Here is a 16,242-nt window from a genome sequence, read left to right as displayed (position 1 = left end):
TTTTTATAACGGTACACTGTGGTTGACCGTGTGGCTTTAAAGTAGGGTGTCGCTCTCTCTCTCGTCTTCAAAGAAATTTTTGCAACCTGTGATTGGTTCAGATTTGTGCCCCAGAGCTGCCTTCAGTTTTACTATGAGATAGTCTAGGTTTGTAGAGATCGTACATGTAAGTGATCGAAACCCTGGAATATCGAGGATGGGTATTCATGCCTAACATCGGGCCTTGAGCAGCCAGTTATTACTTTTTTTTAGTTTTTTTTTTTAATCCCGGTAACCAAAAATTGAACGAAGGCCAAAGTAATTCGTATTTGTCAACTGGTCGCCCTTCATCTATGCTAGGACATGTCCAATATAACAATTCAATCCATTTATTTGCATTTTAACATCCACAAACCAGGATCGATAGCAAATTACAAAGATAACATTACATGTATCACAAAATAATAATAAAACAAGAACAACTAATGCATTCAGCAAGCCCGCTTTCCTCAGTTCAAACGACTTTTTAATGAAGAGGCCCGAATCCTGCAGAAGTTGTGGTTCATTAGATGACAATAACTTGAATTTTCATAGTCTGTGAACATAGAATTAATTTTGTATTTAGATAGGAAAGTTTTTCTTTCAGTAGAATTTACTGTACACTTGAGGTTGAAGTGAAGTGAGCTTCATCCTCTACAATATTGCAAAATTTGCATAACCGGTGCTGGCGAGGTATCTTTTTTGTCCTACCAGCTTCAATTTCTAGGTTGTGATTGCTGATCCGAAGTTTTGCCAAACAATTTCGATATTCAAAATTTTGCAAAGAAAGATAACATTCCTCTTTATAGTTTTGTTTAAGTTTAATATATAGAAATACCTTATTACTACAATCCTAGATCTTAACTTTTCCAGAACTTGAGAATACGATTTTAGTCACGTTTTTTTTTTTTTTTTTGTTAATGAAACATTACACTTATGATCATAAATGACCGGAAATTGACATTTTAGAGACATGTAACATATCCAAAGATGAAGTAATGGAGAAAAATCATCTAGCATACATGTACATGCCTCATTCAAACAGGGGATTGACTAAGGGACGCAACTCCTACAAAAGAGTTGTAGGGGTTGCGTCCCTTTGTTCATCTCTTCTCAGCGGAATTAAATTAATGGTGATTTTTTTCTGATATACACCGGTTACGGATGTACGTCACTCATAAATATAGTTATGACAGAGGTGGAGGTAAATAAATATACCAGGTAAGTGGGCGCTGTCTGTTCCAAAACGTTTTTGGTGTTAATGATAACAAAGTGTTGTAAAAATTAAATATGCGACCAGCACAATGATGCCACAATCAGTGACAGTTCTCATAAATGCAATTTACTTCTAATTTCATCTTAAAACGAAAGTACAACTTGAACTAGATAGGCCTAGCAAGTAGCTGTATCCTAACCTACTTTTACGCCACGGACATCTTCTAGGCCTAGTTTCCGTTAGTGGATCCCATTATTAAATATTCATGTACACTAATTGTACGTGTAGGTCCTATAGACTAATATATAGTTGCGCTCCAAGTACACACACATGTAGCTGTATTAATCAGCTAACTATATATTGGTGTCTAAGAACAGGTAACGGGTTATTATATATTATAGACACACATGTTCATGATTGCCATACGTTTCCTCTTATCTGCAGTAATGACTAAATTAATGTAAAACTGATTCACATAAATTATATGATAAAGAACTAAAATTGTAGCTAATTGTTGCTGTACATAACTTGATATACATGTAAAGTTTACATGCATATACATGAAAGCTGCGAAACCTGCCTATATCATTAGGCTTTAAAAAATAATTCCTATATATTTGGCAAATGAAAAAATAATGCCTAATATTATAGTAAGGTTTAGCAGACTATTTATTTGGCAAAAAAAAAAAATTAAAAATTAAAAAAAAAAAACCTAATAATTAATATAGTCAGGTAAAGCAGACTATTTACACGCAGATGTATCACATGTATTTTATATTTTATACTAAAACAATAGTCCCTACCACATCCTCTGCACCCCTAGTCTAGAGGGTATTTATGATTATGATCATACCTGTAGTAACCCCTGGTATACCGAGGATGTTTGACATCGATGTAATTACATGTACTAGGCTACTATAGCATGCTAATTAATTTCAAGTACATGTAAGCACCTATAGATCTATATACTTTTGGATTTATTAATTAATCACTGCTATAACTAATGCACTTGAACAGATACATTTGTAGAAGTAAAGTGACTTTTAAGTCCAGGACCATATTCAATATATTTTTTTTCAGCATCATTCAGGCTTGTTTTTATAATATATATATATATATGTACTCTACATGTGTATACATCTTGTTCCATAATTTTATCAGACGTATTGAATTATTTTTGCCTTCATTTCATGCAGAATAGCTTTATAAACTGTACATGTACACGTTAATTTTGTTTTGTAGATTTATGTACTTAAGAGAATTGTTGAGTTTTGGTCAGCAATATTTATTGCAGGAGATCCATTATATACATTTTGTACTGTATAATTTCAGAATTGTTTATTTTGAGAAAAACGAGGATGTCACAAGGCTATGTACAGATCTCCTTACACTCCCATTGTAAGACGTGTATCAGGGCGGATTGTAACCAACTCCCAGATGATGTCAACTGCTGCCAGATCATTGACTGTCCAGACAAATGTCCGTTAAAATTTCACCGGTGCAAACAAACTCACCATAAAAAGTTTTGCAAAAATGTTAAAGTTCCATGTGTGAATCGTGGGTATGGTTGCCAGCTTGAGTTTCCACGAGGAAAGCTACCAGAACATCTCCCCAATTGTAATGCCAGTGTCATTTCTATAAACAACCAAGACATCAGAAGAAGTGATTACTTCTGGTATTCAAAGAATGTTCTGGAAGAATTAGGTGGGAAATCTCTTGAAAACTATGGCGATTCTTGTCCTTATGCCTTTGCGGGTTGTGATTTTACGTATAAACATTTCAAACCAGAGGGAAACAGAAAGGTTGTGTACAGCGATTGGTTGGATGCTATAGGTTTACAAGCTGTAGACAATCAAAGCAAGCCATCAGATACAAATGCCAAAATTATTGACACAGAAGGTCAAGGGTCAAACTCTGAATTTTCAACTGATGCTAGGGTCAATGATGATCTTGAATCTAGACTGAAAAGTACGGAAATTAGAAACAAGGAAGGTGAGACATCTGGAAGTTTGAAGAATTTCTCCAGTCGGTCGAGTGCAGCACTCTGTCGATCGTTATCACAGGAGGAACAGAGTCACTACACCGGACTACTACGTCTTCCGTTGGAGCTACTGGAGAAAATAGCTGGCTATTTAGACGGATTCAGCCTTTGCAACCTCTCTGTCACTTGTCACTTTCTTCGTGATATCTGTAGCCTTGTTCTGGACGAGAAGGGCATGGTGACCCCTATCTGGACAAAACTGAAGAATGATGGCCAATCACCAGGCTCTGACGGTCCTGACACACAATGGACAATGCCAGATGGCAGGAAGAAGGATAAGAAATGGGTCGTGAAACACATGGTAAGTTATCACACATAAGTATGATTAATACATGTATGTGCACTTCTCTCTCACTTAAACTCATATCTGTTTTCAGGTAACTATCATATTTTACACAACAAGAGCCCCCATCCCTATTAAGCACTCCTCCTTAAAGAATACATCCAATGCAAACATCGAATATCATTTATCTCAAATTAAATGCATACTGAAATATGAAAACTGTGTAGGTTTCCTTATTTTTTCAATGAGGAAAAAAAAACTATTTGTCAGCAGTTGAGCATTTTTAAATTCATGCAAATGAAGTTTGATAACTTTAAGTGTTGCTATGGTAATGTTGAAATGGAGGTATATACTGTTGACTGTATTTGAAGTTAATAGATAAGAATAGTTTATCACTTTGAGTAATTGAGTGTACTAGTCGCCTCGCTAACTTTAGTCGGTCACATGTTTGTAGACAGTCCAAAGGGTCATAAGATCAAGTCCCACAGTGTTTTTAACTCACACCTTCTACCCTTGTCTGGTATAATTCAGTAACTTTGATATGTTTTTTTAACAGAGCTGGAGATTCAGTAAAACCTTTGAACCAGTTAGAAGGTGGAACTACCAAGGGGCCCAGCAGCTTCTCCTACACCTTGAAACCTGTCCCTACAAGACCAAGGAATGTCTCACCATCAACAAAGAGCCCTTTGCATATGCTAAACATGATGACATACCCTTGGTAACTAAACCTATCCTTGGTAACTAAACCTATCCTTGGTAACTAAACCTTCCCTTGGTAACTAAACCTTCCCTTGGTAACTAAACATATCCTTGGTAAATAAACCTACCCTTGGTAACTAAAGTTATCCTTTGTAAATAAACCTATCCTTGGTGACTAAACTTTCCCTTGGTAACTAAACCTATCCTTGATAACTAAACCTACCCTTTGTAACAAAAACTTCCCCTTCCCTTGGTACATGTAACTAAACCTATCCTTGGTAACTAAACCTACCATTGGTAACTAAACCTATCCTTGGTAACTAAACATAACCATGATTGATAAATTTACCCTTGGTGTTTAAACCTACCCTTTTTAACTAAACCTTCCCTTGGTTACTAAACTAGCCCTTGTAACCTTCCCTTGGTAACAAAACCTACCCTCGGTAAATACACATATCCTTGGTAACTAAACCTATCCTTGGTAAATAAAGCTACCCTTGGTAACTAAACCTTCCCTAGGTAACTAAACCTTGGTAACTAAACCTTCCCTAGGTAACTAAACCTTCCCTTGGTAAATAAACATATCCTTGGTAACTAAACCTTCCCTCGATAAATAAACATATCCTTGGTAACTAAAACTATCCTTGGTAAATAAACCTACCCTTGGTAACTAAACCTTCCCTTGGTAAATAAACATATCCTTGGTAACTAAAACTATTATTGGTAAATAAACCTAACCTTGGTAACTAAACCTTCCCTATGTAACTAAACCTTCCCTTGGTAAATAAACCTACCCTTGGTAAATAAACATATCCTTTGTAACTAAACCAATCCTTGTTAAATAAACCTACCCTTGGTAACTAAACCTTCCCATGGAAAATATACCTATCCTTGATAACTAAACCTTCCCTTGGTAAATAAACCTATCCTTGGTAAATGAACCTAACCTTGGTAACTATACCTTCCCTTGATAGATAAACCTATCCTACGTAAATAAACCTAACCTTGGTAACTAAACCTTCCCTTGATGAATAAACCTATCCTTGGTAACTAAACCTACCCTTGGTAACTAAACCTTCCCTTGGTAACTAAACATATCCTTGGTAACTGAACCTTTCCTTGGTAACTAAACATATCCTTGGTAACTAAACCTATCCTTGGTAACTAAACCTACCCTTGGTAATTAAACCTATCCTTTGTAAATACACCTATCCTTGGTAACTAAACCTTCCCTTGGTAACTAAACATATCCTTGGTGACTAAACCTACCCTTGGTAATTAAACATATCCTTGGTAACTGAACCTTTCCTTGGTAACTAAACATATCCTTGGTAACTAAACCTATCCTTGGTAACTAAACCTACCCTTGGTAATTAAACCTATCCTTTGTAAATATACCTATCCTTGATAACTAAACCTTCCCTTGGTAAATAAACCTATCCTTGGTAAATGAACCTAACCTTGGTAACTATACCTTCCCTTGATAGATAAACCTATCCTACGTAAATAAACCTAACCTTGGTAACTAAACCTTCCCTTGATGAATAAACCTATCCTTGGTAACTAAACCTACCCTTGGTAACTAAACCTTCCCTTGGTAACTAAACATATCCTTGGTAACTGAACCTTTCCTTGGTAACTAAACATATCCTTGGTAACTAAACCTATCCTTGGTAACTAAACCTACCCTTGGTAATTAAACCTATCCTTTGTAAATACACCTATCCTTGGTAACTAAACCTTCCCTTGGTAACTAAACATATCCTTGGTGACTAAACCTACCCTTGGTAATTAAACCTATCCTTTGTAAATACACCTATCCTTGGTGACTAAACATTCCCTTGGTAACTAAACCTATCCTTGGTAACTAAACCTTCCCTTTGTAACTAAAACTTCTCCTTCCATTGGTACATGTAACTAAACTTATTCTTGGTAACTAAACCTACCCCTTGTAACTTAACCTACCATTGGTAACTAAACCTATCCTTGGTAACTAAACCTAATATTGATAACTAAAACTATCCTTGGTAACTACACATAACCTTGATAAATGAATTTACCCTTGGTGTTTAAACCTAACATTTGTAACTAAACCTTCCCTTGGTTACTAAACTAGCCCATGTAACCTTCCCTTGGTAACAAAACCTACCCTTGGTTACTAAACCTACCCTTGGTACTAAATCTGTCCTTGGTTACAAAATTAACCCTTAGTAACTAAACCTACTCTTGGTGACTAAACCTATCCTCGTTAACTAAACCTACCCTTGGTAACTAAACTATTTTTGGTAACTAAACTATCTTTGGAGACTAAACCTACCCTTTGTAACTAATTAAAATCTACTCTTGGTAACTAAACTATCCTTGGTAACTAAATCTACTCTTGGTAATGTTATATTGTACTTCTCTGGTCTTTTTAAGTCATCCGACCCGAACAGTCAGGTTGACCTATAGTGATCATGTTTCGTACGCCATGCATAAACTTTTAATATTTTGAACTTCTTACCAAATTCTACTGGCCCGATTTGACTGAATCTTGCAGGAACTGATCCTGACATGGTCCCGACAAAGTGTTGTTGTTGGTCGGATTGATCCGAAATCCAAGATGGCTGTCATAGCCGCCATCTTGAAAACATATTTTGAACTTCATCTCAAGTTCTACTGGTGCTATTTGGCTGAAACTTGCATGAAATGATCATGACATGGTCCCAACAAAGTGTTGTTACATCTCTGTTTGATCCTAAATCGAAGATGGCTATCATTACACTATATCTAATTAATTTCCTGTACGATTATTGCAAAGGCAGTCCGATGACCATTAGGACCGTTTGGCCTCTTGTTTGTTATAAAGTCTGTCTTAATATGAGAACCTTAGAATTGTATGTGTAAAATAAACACCATGTAGTTGTAGTATGGCCTTTTTATGTAAAAGATTACCGTGGACATTATCATATACTGTACTATTTATTACTTGCCAAATACTCTTAACTGTGATACATGTTTAAAGTTGTAAAAAAAATCTATGATTGGTTGAGGACAAATGAGTTCCCCTAAATATAATGAAACTTAAATAATATATTGATTATTTATATATACAAACATCAGGTACATATATCTTGATTAGTGAGACAATATACAAATATCATTGACTACTGAGTATTTATAGCTCTGATCAATGTATTTTGTTCAACAATGAATATGCAAAGCAATTTTTGATTTTGTTCAAGTATAATATTTATCAATAAGCAAAATTACTAATTACTTTTATGCTATAGTTTCTATATACTGGAATGCATTATCTTTGTTTAAATGTTGTATGATCTTAAATTGGTTAATCTTTACAAGTACATGTATTACATATAAACTTCTTTTTTAAGCTTATATCTTTTAATATATTTATGATATTATTTTGGACCATGAGACTGTTCTGTTATTATTTGTTTTGACAGTGTTAATCTTTATACTTCTCCTTTATAAACCAATATCATACAAATTGTAGATTTAATATCTTGTCATAGTTTTGCCATAGTTATCACTGTAAATACAATTCCCATTACATTCATACAGATCTTATATTGATCATGATTTTCTATGCAATATTTATACTTTTGTGTTTTCTATGCATCTGCTCTCAAATCCTGTAAACATTTGTTTTTTAATTTTGGTAATAAACTTTTGTAGATAACTTAATGAATATTATATTTCATTTTCATGAACTTTTATTAGTTTTTTGCCTTTTTGGCTCATAGCAGCTAATAATAGTTTATCTTTCTGATCTGTCAGAGTGACTTCCCTTAGTTTCACTAGATACATAAGAATTCTTGGACGCAAAAGTTTATATACATGCATGAAGATATGACTAATACAGTGTGCAAGATAATAGAATCTTACATGGTTCCGTCAAGTGGACAGGGATATCTCAACCCGAGTGAAGATTTGGCTGGTCAACCCAAGGCTTGCACGAGAGTTGACATATCCCTACGTGAGCTGTCTTTTCCCTACCTCGGTAAAAGACAGAATTATCTTTTCCCTAGCAACAACGGGATTAGGGAGAAATGGAGGTATGGGAGAAATGATTTTCCGTTAGATAAAAGACACTTACATGTACCTAATTAAACTAGATAAGTAGATGGTGAATAATCTTACTACGATATTTGGTAAACCTATAGTAAGCAGTTCACAGAGACGGTCTTAGCGTTATTATAATATAGTCTACTTATTTTTGTGTTAGATTCTCTGAAGAAGGAGAAGAAATTTATAATAATAAACCAAATTTTCGCTTTAATAAGGAAATAGCTCGAAGATGAATACGGTTTATTTCGAATATGGAGTGATTTATTTTTAAGTCTTCCATTTAAGAGTTTATCATGGATTACAAAATGTTCTGATCTTTGAGATTTGATACAAACCGTTCATAATAATAAGGTCACTATTTATGGCATGAACTCCAGCTTGAATTGGTTAAATGAGTCACTGTTTATAAATTATAAGAAATGCTTTATTTAGTAAGTTTGACAATCGTTAAAAACCTTCCACAATAAGCTAACCAAATACATATATACATTGTAGCTATGTCTTGTTCATTTGACAGTCGTTATTATGAAAATATAAACTCGCCACAATAAGCCAACCATATTCATAATTTGGTCTTTTTTGTTAGTTTAACACTCAAATGTAAGACAAATAAACATTTAATAGTATCAAGAATAATGAGCAATGGTATTCATCAACATCCAAATGCCGGTTTGAAAAGTTTCTTACAGCTGCGTCGAAACTTTGGATCGAAGAAGCCGTAAATTAATGGGTTAGCGACATTGTTCATGAAAATGGAGCGCGTCACAATTGGCAATATTGCAGATGCGATTGGTCCTGGTTCTGCTACAAAACCCCTCTTCAGAGATGTAACAAGGGAGAGCAATAGATAGGGGAGATAACTCAAGACAAATACCAGACTGATCATAAAAGTTATCTTCGTGACTTTAGTGGTACCTTTGTTTTGTGGTTGGTTGGCGGCTTGTCCAGAAGGTCTTATCGATGTTATGGATTCCTGCTCGGAAGGTCCTGTTGTCATGGATCCGGAGGGTTCATGTCCGGTCGGCTTTGAAGGCGTTGCTAAAATGGCGGGCTCTTGTCTGACTTTATCAAGCACATCAGGCATGGCGATGTTCCCGCATATCGTCTGGGCATTTGTTGAGTGTCCAGAATTTGAGGTTCTGTCGATTGCATTGTTTTTCAAACTGCTGTTACACGGATGCATGCATTCTTGATTGATAGTTACATGCTCAAGTTTTATATCGTTTTCACTTTGCCTTTTGGCTTCACCTGTGATTAGATATGGCACAGAGCCTGTTGATACGGGCACAGCAAACTTGCGGCGAAATTTGGTCTGTTTGTATATTTGTTTTGCAATTAGCGAGTAGACGACTAATAACCCCATAAAGACACCTATCGCTAAAAGAAAGAGACCTGCGTCCAACACAAGCGGAAAATCGCTGTCAACGAAGGAATCGTCAAGGGAACAATCGGATCCAGTCAGATTGTGTCCCAAATCCACGTGTCGTATGCCACTTGCGACGAAATTAACCGAAGACAACGCAAGGGAAAAGAGCATGATGCACAAACAGGAGATCCTGCACATTCGCGTGGTCATTTGTGATCGTAAAGGGTGACATATTCGCCTGTGTCTTTCGAAGGACATGGAGAGGATTGTAAGCATTGATCCTATTGTCAGAAATATATTGTTGGCTCTGAATAACTTGCACGCAACAACAGCGTAAAACATGTACTGAAATCTCATCTCCGTAATCTCAAAAGGAAGCGAGATACTACAAACTGACAGGTCTAGGGTTGCCAGGACGAGGATGAATGTTCTATTTGTGGATCTCGTGAAGTCTCGGAAATACACAACGAGAACAATGAGATTTCCAGGGATACCAATCACCATGAGAACGGCGAGATAGACGACCGGTGCCAGTCGTCTGTAAAATTCTTCGTCATTCAGTTGTACTAATGTATACCTGGACAAAAGTGTAGAATTAGTCGAGTTTGTTTCCATATCCTTGGTATCCTTTATTATTAATTCCTTGGTAACCCTAGTTGCTAACTTTGCAGCAACGTCTGCTGTTAAACTAGTAAGACATCTGTTCCTTAAATCGTGGTAGCGTTTGATTCTAAACGCATCTTAATACTTTGTGGTAAACATATGGTAACTTCCGTTGTTGAAATCGTGGTATTATCTGCTGCCAAACTAGTAGTAACTTAAGGTGCTATGCTCTTACCAATCTCTACTAAAAATCCGCCTGTTTCTACACTCCTGCTCTGCCCTCTACTGTAGTTATTTCGCTTTTAAACTTCTGTTGTAACTGCTGCTACTAATCAAGTCGTTATAGAAAATCTCTCCTGCATTTCTTTGAAGCATATGTTACGAACACTCGTCGTTATTTCCGTTCGTATGTAACCAGTCATAACGTGAATACTCCTATGATAGCTTCAAGTTCATGCATCTCTCATTGTTGTGTTATACTAGTTATCGTCCAGGAAATTTGGTAGACAAGAGCGAAGTACTTCCTCTAAATTATCTTTACGTCGAGAAAATAACGAATCCTTATGTAATTTCACAATAAGCGTTGTATGCATCTAATAGGCAAGTCTTTCAACTTAGGTTGAGATTCCATAGTCCTGCTTCAAATATTTATCACCGATGAATTGATTATCCACAAATTTGTGTAGTGCCGTTGACAGACAGACACACTGAAATACCATCCTAGTAGGCTTCTACCAATGTATTTATATGGACAAAACATTAGTGTGGTGTCTAAGAGGGAGTAAAAAACCCAGGGTTTTTCCATCCAGCCCCAACAGAACAGACAATACATGTTAATGTTTACAAGTCACGCTATCTATCCCATTATCCTCTTTACAATTTATATTGTCATAGCCATTAAGTTCACAGAAAACTGTTTCGTGAGACAACAATGTGTAAGACACTTCCGATATAGTCGCGCTATAAGACGATATTGTGTCAATATTTGGTATTTTGGTCTAATAAATAACAAAACATTTGAGCAAGTCATCAGATGTTCAATTGCACATCCCACATATAACGAGAATGTGATGCTAGTGCCTGGAAATCCAATTACGAATAGGAAGTTCCCAATCCCTGTGGAATCGCCGCTTGTTTTACGTTTGTTTGGGTAGGTTTGCGTGAGTTATGCCTTTAAAAGATATCTGGGATTTTACGAAACTTGTTGTTGACAGAGTTTCTTTTTAATGTATATCGGCTCACTAATGGCTTTTATTTTTTTAAAAACACTTCTGGAATTTCCACTGTTTATGTGGCCTTCACAGGTTCAAGTGACTTACATGTCCTAGTTTTAAAGTTCGTGTTGCCATCCTAGTTGTTAGGTTTTGGTTGCCACGGGTCCTAATTGTCGGGTAACGGTCGGCTGTCAACAAGTCCTAATTGTCATTTTTTGGTTGTCAACAAGTCCTAGTAGTCAGCTTTGGTCGCCAACAAGTCCCTATTGGCACGTTTTGGTTGGCATCAAATCCTGATTTTGTCAATGGTGATTGGCAAAAAGTCCTAATTGTTGGGTTTTGGTTGGCAAAAAGTCCTAATTGTCGGGTTTTGGTTGGCAACAAGTCCTAATTGTCAGTTTTTGGTTGGCAACAAGTCCTAATTGTCGGGTTTTGGTTGGCAACAAGTCCTAATTGTCAGTTTTTGGTTGGCAACGAGTCTTAGTTGTCGGGTTTTGGTTGGCAACAAGTCCTTATTAGCAGTTTTCGGTTGACAACAAATTCTGATTTTGTCAGTGGTGATTGGCAACAAGTCCTAATTGTCGGGATTTGGCTGGCAACAAGTCCAAATTGTCGGGTTTTGGTTGGCAACAAGTCCTAATTCTCGGGTTTTGGTTGGCAACAAGTCCTAATTCTCGGGTTTTGGTTGGCATCAACTCGTAATTGTCGGGTTTTGGATGGCAACAAGTCCTTATTGGCAGTTTTTGTTGCCAGCAAGTCCTAATTTTGTCAGTTTTGGTTGTCAAAAAGTCCTAATTTTGTCAGATTTGGTTGGCAATAAGTCCTAATTGACAATTTTTGGTTGGTAACAAGTCGTAATTGTCGGGTTCTGGTTGGCAACAAGTCCTAATGGTCGGGTTCTGGTGAACTACATATCTGATTCACTACGAGGTCCACGCATGAATAAGGTTAAACGGTTATTTCAAATATCTGCTATATCCATATCCATAGAGGTAAGTTCCGCTATTATGATGAATGATGGTATCTGATAAAAAGGGATATATAGTTAGATAGACGACGTCTTCGCTTATTTCCGAGCACAAAAAAGGAAATAAACCATGGTGGTTGCTTTCGACCATGTTGCAATCTCATATAGGCGACCGCGATATTGCGCCAAGCTAAGAGCGACATCTAGCGAAGGGTGCCAATGCACTATGTCACAGAGCGACAATGCTTCAAGCTACAAACACACTGTCGCTCTTCGCATGGCGCATAGTCGTACTGTCGCATGGCAGCTCGTCTCGGCCACTATATATATACTCATACCCCGAGGCCTTCATGTCCTGAACCGTAGTTCTCTGAAAAATGATAATTAGCTAACTTAGATAATCTTGCACGTGTACATGAAAATAAGCTCGACAGTGTAGGCGTCACGTGACTCACGTCCATCCCCCCTCCCCCCCCCAAAAAAAAAAAAAAAAACAAAAAAACAAAAAAACAAAAACAAAACAAAAAGAAACGTACACCCCCATTAACAACCTATATCCCGTTAATGGGCCACTCTCCTGTGTCTATTTATATAGCACTTATTGACATCTCCTAATGGTGTCATTTTAGAATCATGGCACACAGATTCAAGCAACAAAGAATTAAGAGGAGCCATCATCGGTGTATTTGTGTCGAGGATGATCATGTAACATTTGACGAAAACCAATATGGAATCATGTTTTTTTATATAGCAATTATTGACATCTCCTAACGGTATCATTTATATAATTACATACTAGATTTTCAGCATCATGGTATAGATTCAAACAACAAAGGAATAAGAGGATTCAACGTCGGTGCATTTGTGTCGAGGACGAGCATGCGATATTTGAAGATCATGTTTTGAGTAATTTGAGAATAAATGTACAACATTATGCGATTCTTTGGTCATTATATGTTGTCTTTCCGTTTGATATTCAACGTTTGGTAACGACAATCACACGTTATATCATCATCGATACTCCAGGGGTTACTATCATTGATTTTATATTCACTCAATGCTCGATACTCCAGGGGTTTCTATCATTGATTTTATATATCTACTCTTGGACTATCTCATAGTAAAACGGAAGGCAACAGAAAATACAGGTAATTTGTTCCTTTGAGTACATCAAAAGAATCGAATAATTAACGGCACACTGTCCTCTATTTTGTAACTGTATAGTTGTTAAATCGCGGATGTGAAATTTCACGATTTACTGTAGAACTTATCCGCGGGGGATTTTTTTTCCGCGAATTATCTTTGTAGTCTTTGAAAACGCTATTTAGACGACAGGCTGTAATATATTTTCAATTCAATTCAATTTCTTTATTCCTTTAGCAAACGCTAATCAGATTATACAAATCATATAAATACATAACATAACAATTAAGAGAGTGAAAACCTTGAGAGCGTGACAAACAAACACATGATGAAATAAAGATAGATCAATAACATAGAAATAATAATATAGATAAAGATAGGGCATTAATGGCATGGATGGCAATTTACGGCTGTACATTTTGTAACACAAGACATTCAGCTCGGCGTTTGTTCGCGCGGAAAATGTATTTCCCCAAATTATTTAATTCTGTTACATTATCAGAAGATAACAGTTGGATTAACTTAAACACACTTGGGTTTCTTCTATAGAACAGTTTGATTAATTGTTGGCGTAAATCATTGTATAAAGGACAAATAAGTATAAAATGGAATTCATCTTCAATATCATTTTTATCGCAGACATGGCATTTTCGTTCAGTTCTTTGAAATAAACCATGATTTTGATTTTCGCGAGGTATTTTCATTTTTTAAACGGATAGATATAACATCAGTGATATTATTCCCTGGGGTATCGAGGGTGAGTGACATTATATTAAAAGCCACCTTCGCTAACCAATGCTTATGATAACGTTACATTGTACCTTACGCTACACTCTTCATTCCACGTCGTTCGATCAGAAGCCTTGACTAGCGAGGATGATTACCCTAAAAAAAACCCAGACAACTTCGCTCTCTTCCTACTACAGTAAGAGAATCGAACTAAATACCCTTGGCTAGCGAAGTTGATAAACATCAGTAATACGAGACATTGATTGGAAAGACACCCACAGAGATAGGAAGTTCATATTGGGTCAGTGTTTATTAATATTAACACTGTACAACAGCTCATTTTAGCGTGTGAATTTTTTGTATAGAGCGATAAGATGGGTGATTAGAATAATCGAAAAACATTTGCCCAATTGTTTTCGATCACAATTACAACAACAAACAGTTTATGCCTGTAACACGCGACATAAAATTGGCGTGAGTACGGCATTACACATGGAACCGCGATATTAAAGGTAGGTTTCGCCCAATGAAATATAAAGACTACGAAATTGAAATTTATCCTATACATAGATATAATCTTCAGATCATTTTCAATGCATACGGCGAACAATATGGGTGGTCAGTTGCCTAGCTTGACCAGGAAAATACTCCTCTAAAAATAGAGCGAAGTCAAGCTTTACATAGAACATGACGTATTTTTTCCAAAACGAGGCCACAGCAACAAACGGAAGCGTGCAACAAAATGTCAGATAGAAGTGACAGTCTTGCCACGGCATGTTTAGTTAAAAAACAACAACAACAAATCGAAGTGCGAGGGACTGTTTATACATATCATATCATACGCTAGCAAACTTTGTACACCAAATATACACGTAGTTAGTCTGCGGCTGTTTGTGCGCTGGCATATGTGTTGAAATTTAACTCACCACGTGCAATGCCGTTACACGAGTCCCAACAGATCCCGGCAAGTTCCGCTTGAGATGTGGCTTCTGTTTCTTCTATTGCTACATGCCATCCCTATAGATATCCTAGGGTGCTACCTAATCCATTATAATTTCCTCCACTTTGTTGCCGATTCAGATTTTATTTTTTCATCGGACACACTTCCGTTCAGCCATTTTGTTTACTTTTAGTGCGTGACAATGCGCATGCGCCAAACTTCGACAACACAATCCATCGCAGCTTCATTTGCATATTATTTTGTCTGACGGACACCGTAATAAATCAAGGATTTCCTTCAATTTTGTATTCAAGACACATTTGTTCAATCTCGAACACATAAAGAAATTAAATTGAGATATTTTAATATGTAATTTTCATCTTTTCTTCTGCTTATCGCATTTCACAAAAAAATATTTATTTGGTTGGGCGAAACCTAGCTTTAAGTCGCTACGAAAACAGGTTGCTTTGCAGTAACCGATCAGTAGGACCCCAAACAGCCAGGAAGATCAGACATCAACGTGTAGCATTACAAAAATTATTATTGTAAAAGGACAATATGTGACAGACATATCTAAGTGTGTGTAGTAGAGCTATTGTGTTGACAGTCGATAGTGTCACTATCAAGATTGTTTATGGATAATGACCCCACTTAAAGACAATCCTACTAAAACCTAACGACCGACCTGGATCCTATATCATAAGTGGCGCGCCGGAACATCATTTTACGTATCTGCGGTTACATTAGAGTGGACTTCAGTCCAGTGTCATTGTAAATACTTCAGAGTGTCGGGTCTCGCAACTCTCTGTATAAACATCCTCGATATTCTAGAGGTTACTATCATTGACGATAGTGATACCATTGTAGTAACTCCTGGAGAATGGAGGATGTCGGTTGAAATGTTGGAGACAATTTATTTCAAATTTTTACGAAAATATGTTTTTAAGCATGG

At 36.5% G+C, this 16,242-nt stretch overlaps 2 protein-coding genes across 2 annotated transcripts; one reads left to right on the top strand and one right to left on the bottom strand.

Annotated features, from left to right (window-relative positions):
• Positions 1-1,122: 1,122 nt before the first annotated feature.
• Positions 1,123-8,670, top strand: LOC138329679 (uncharacterized). The gene is made up of 3 exons (XM_069276928.1): positions 1,123-1,239; positions 2,567-3,576; positions 4,115-8,670. The coding sequence occupies exons 2-3, from the start codon at positions 2,593-2,595 to the stop codon at positions 4,301-4,303; spliced, it is 1,173 nt and encodes a 390-aa protein (XP_069133029.1). The 5' UTR covers positions 1,123-1,239; positions 2,567-2,592; the 3' UTR covers positions 4,304-8,670.
• On the bottom strand, positions 8,638-16,163 carry LOC138329678 (alpha-2A adrenergic receptor-like). The gene has a single exon (XM_069276927.1). It carries the CDS (start codon positions 10,307-10,309, stop codon positions 8,981-8,983), a length of 1,329 nt encoding a protein of 442 aa, XP_069133028.1. The 5' UTR covers positions 10,310-16,163; the 3' UTR covers positions 8,638-8,980.
• Positions 16,164-16,242: the final 79 nt, after the last annotated feature.

The sequence above is a fragment of the Argopecten irradians genome, chromosome 8 (assembly GCF_041381155.1).
Source record: "Argopecten irradians isolate NY chromosome 8, Ai_NY, whole genome shotgun sequence".
NCBI classification, from domain to species: Eukaryota; Metazoa; Mollusca; class Bivalvia; order Pectinida; family Pectinidae; genus Argopecten; species Argopecten irradians.
The sequence above is the reverse complement of the archived record's forward strand: the minus strand, read 5'-3'. Positions and strand labels throughout refer to the sequence as shown.

Bases quoted from the DNA above. Each gene is read 5' to 3' on its own strand.
- LOC138329679 (XM_069276928.1), top strand. From the start codon at position 2,593: ATGTCACAAGGCTATGTACAGATCTCCTTACACTCCCATTGTAAGACG. The intron at 3,577-4,114 runs GTAAGTTATCAC...TTTTTTTAACAG, and splicing joins AATGGGTCGTGAAACACATG to AGCTGGAGATTCAGTAAAAC.
- LOC138329678 (XM_069276927.1), bottom strand. From the start codon at position 10,309: ATGGAAACAAACTCGACTAATTCTACACTTTTGTCCAGGTATACATTA.